The sequence below is a fragment of the Blastocystis sp. subtype 4 genome (assembly GCF_000743755.1).
Source record: "Blastocystis sp. subtype 4 strain WR1 chromosome Unknown seqid_0849, whole genome shotgun sequence".
Taxonomy (NCBI): Eukaryota; class Bigyra; order Opalinata; family Blastocystidae; genus Blastocystis; species Blastocystis sp. subtype 4.
Genome location: NW_014568698.1, coordinates 1 through 3,297, shown reverse-complemented (window position 1 = coordinate 3,297; position 3,297 = coordinate 1). Strand labels below are relative to the sequence as shown.

At 36.9% G+C, this 3,297-nt stretch overlaps 1 protein-coding gene across 1 annotated transcript; it reads right to left on the bottom strand.

Annotated features, from left to right (window-relative positions):
* Positions 1 to 739: 739 nt before the first annotated feature.
* Positions 740 to 1,209, bottom strand: JH06_5764 (ATP-dependent DNA helicase; the record flags this gene model as incomplete). The annotated part of the gene is made up of 2 exons (XM_014669231.1): positions 740 to 1,003; positions 1,084 to 1,209. The coding sequence occupies 2 exons, from the start codon at positions 1,207 to 1,209 to the stop codon at positions 740 to 742; spliced, it is 390 nt and encodes a 129-aa protein (XP_014524717.1).
* Between the last annotated feature and the right edge of the window lie 2,088 nt (positions 1,210 to 3,297).

The window sequence follows — 3,297 nt, the reverse complement described above, 5'->3', positions numbered from 1 at the left end:
TATTGTCTTATCATTGAACATCTATATGAGTAGTATTGAGGCCATCATGTTTGGTAGAGATCAGAGATGAGGCCTCCTTTTTCGCTAACACTGACAATTGTATGACAAAGCATACACCACCAACTGAGCGATAACATTGTTGGTGTTGTTGATAACAGGGCCCAAACAACCAATAGTGGTTTTACTACAACATTGTGCATGAATGCAACCCAATTTCAGAAAGTACATAAAGCATTATTGTTTCCGAATCCATTATCAGCAGTGCATAACTCATGTCCATCTCCTTTTATTACTCTTTTGCATGTAGTGATATTAGATACTTTGTACTTCTTATATAAGCCAGTCTGAGGCTTCTATGGTTGTGATGTTCAATTGGTCATTGAGTAGTACTACCAAATAGCAGTTATTGAATACAGGTGACAACAAGGGAATGATGGATTCTTACTGTTATCTGTATTACAAACATGAATAGATTTGGTGGCCTCTCTTCATAAGAGGATGAGTGATTGTTTCTATTGATGACTTATATTCATTTGGAATTGATGATCTCTCTTATTCTTATGAAAGTGAATCATGAGAATAACGATAATACAATCTATCAACAATGATTTCTCTTCAGTCACAATTATCTAGTGAGATTGATAAACATCTATCATTGAGTTTGTTAACAAAGAATAGCATTCATTTCGAATGATAATAGAAATAGATTCAAATAATCCTTCTAGACTTGTTTTGGATTCTAGAAAGGATATAAACGAATCACTGGTGCTGATTGAACAGGATGAGGTGCTTCTCTCTCTCCTCGAATTGTCTTATCAAATGCTAATACTCTTGGATTCGTCTTCACATCTTCCTTCTTAAATCCTTTCACACACATGTGATCACAAGTTACTCCTCGACTCATAGCCACATACGTCATGCCACATTCAAACACATCTGATAAATCGATCGTTAAGTACTCAAGTGTCATTCCCTGTGCCTTGTGAATGGTTACTCCCCATGCCTAGATCACATTCCTCATTCATTTGGAAGTTGAGAACGACATGCAAGCGTTTTACCTTCTTTAGAAATCTTGAACTCAACTCGATGACACAACTTGGTCAAATCTCCATTTCTCGTTTTCCATCTTATCAGAGGCAACAATTCACCGCCTTCACAATCCCTAGCAAAGGAGATAACCTTTCCACTTACTCCATTCACCAATCCCATTTTCAAATCCAAATTCTTCAATAGCATTACCTGAGCTCCTTGCTTTATCTCAATACTTGNGCAGCTAAACAATGCTTATTCAGTTTCTTGATGCCATTAGCAACAACTATGGTTGTAATTCAATACAGATTGTACATTCCTTGTCAACAGCTTTGTAAGGCTTCGATGAACCTCTTAACTCATCTAGCTTCATCTTGTTATACTTATTAGCTTCATCATTCTTTGCGAATAGACTGTTGTTATTCTATCAACCAGTTCCTACTGAGTACTTTCAATCATTCTTTGCGAATAGACTGTTGTTATTCTATCAACCAGTTCCTACTGAGTACTTTCAATTACCATACTCTCTTGACCAATCTCCTCAACAACTTCACCCATTTCATGATCAGGTGTAGAGTTACTCAGCATCGCATCTACATCATGATTACTCATTTCATCAATGAGTTGTAAAGATTGTTGAGAGCATTGACCCTATCTTGACAACTAGACAAACAAATCCTACATATCGAATATCTCTCAACAGTTTTTGCAAACGCTGATCTTGTTGCCTGAAAGCGGTTGTAAGTACCATTTTCTTCTATCTATTAATCTATCAATCAAAGTCCACTTCAATCACTGTATCCCATGAATGTGCCTCAAAAGCAAACTTGACACCATTCTTGTCAAGTCCCACAGGAGGCAACTGGAAGAAATCTCCTAAGAATGATTGTGAATATCAAAGAATCTACCACAAAGAATGACTTGAATTCCTCCAAAAGGAAGATTGTTATTCCGAACACGTCTGGCTTTGTATTCAAGCGTATCGAAAAAGCGACCATCTATCATCGATATCTCATCGATGATCAAGACTTCACAAGTCTTCCAGTGATTTATCACTTCCTTGGTACTTTGGTTTAGTATCTGCTTGTAGATGTATGCAGGATTAATGTCAGGAGATGTCATTCCTGCAAAGGAGTGAATAGTGGTCCCGTCAATGTGATTAGCAGCAATGCCTGTAGATGCTGTCACATAAACATGGTTGGCTCCTAGTTGTTGTTGAAGAGCTGTTACAATAACTCGGAGTAAGTGACTCTTTCCAGTTCCTGCTTCACCAGTGAAAAAGACATTCTCATTATGAATCAACAGCAAACACAAACATAGCCCTTCAAAACAGTAGTGAGTACATCAAATTGTTCAGAAGTCAAAGAACCTCTTTCAATGTTCCCAATGGCTCTATTCATTGATTAATCACCCTCACAATACCTCTCTTTCTTGTTGGAATACGGAGTCGCTTCTGGATAGCTGCTGGAGTTAGTAGTGTGAGGTTCTGGATGAGGCCTAGCTGCTTTATTGTACTTGCGCATATTTGCTTGAGTATTCTCTCAAATGAATTATACTACAAGCGAGTGTATTCCACCATTCATCGTTTCTACGATGTGGAGGTAATATGTGGAGGTAATAACAAGCAACACAATGTCACATTACTGAACATGCACATATTATAGGATCATAATTGGGTATTTGGTCCTTTATTCTATTAGTCAAATGTACATTTATTGGATCCTTCCTGATTATTTGGCTGTCAGGATAAATGTTCAGTATCTGATATACGTTGTTAAGGACAATGCTTTGAATACATCCAGAAACAGTTTATTCGTGCTTATGAAGTAATATGAAATGAGAAATGATTGTTTATTATCCTATTAGTGTCAAAAGCACATGTCAAAAGCACACTGATCTGTTGAGAGATGGCAATAACGGTATCGAAGAATAGAAATCAATGTGATTGTGTATAATGCTCATACTAAGAGGTGATTCGATTCTTCGTTTCGTCAATAATCATAATGAGGAACTTCAATGTCTTTGCTGGTATTAGCAATACCTAAATCATCTTAGAAACGATAGAGATGAGCAGTTAATGCTAATCATGCACAACCAAGTATGTCGCCAAAATGAATCTTCAATCCTTAATAGCAATAAATGGAAATGTGAAGAAAATGGTAGGCTTTGTTCATCATTACGAGCTGCATTGGGGTGAATAAACGAATTGTTTTAGTATATTCTAATCGTATGTAGGTGGATGGTAACAGGGTATGTAGAAGATACACA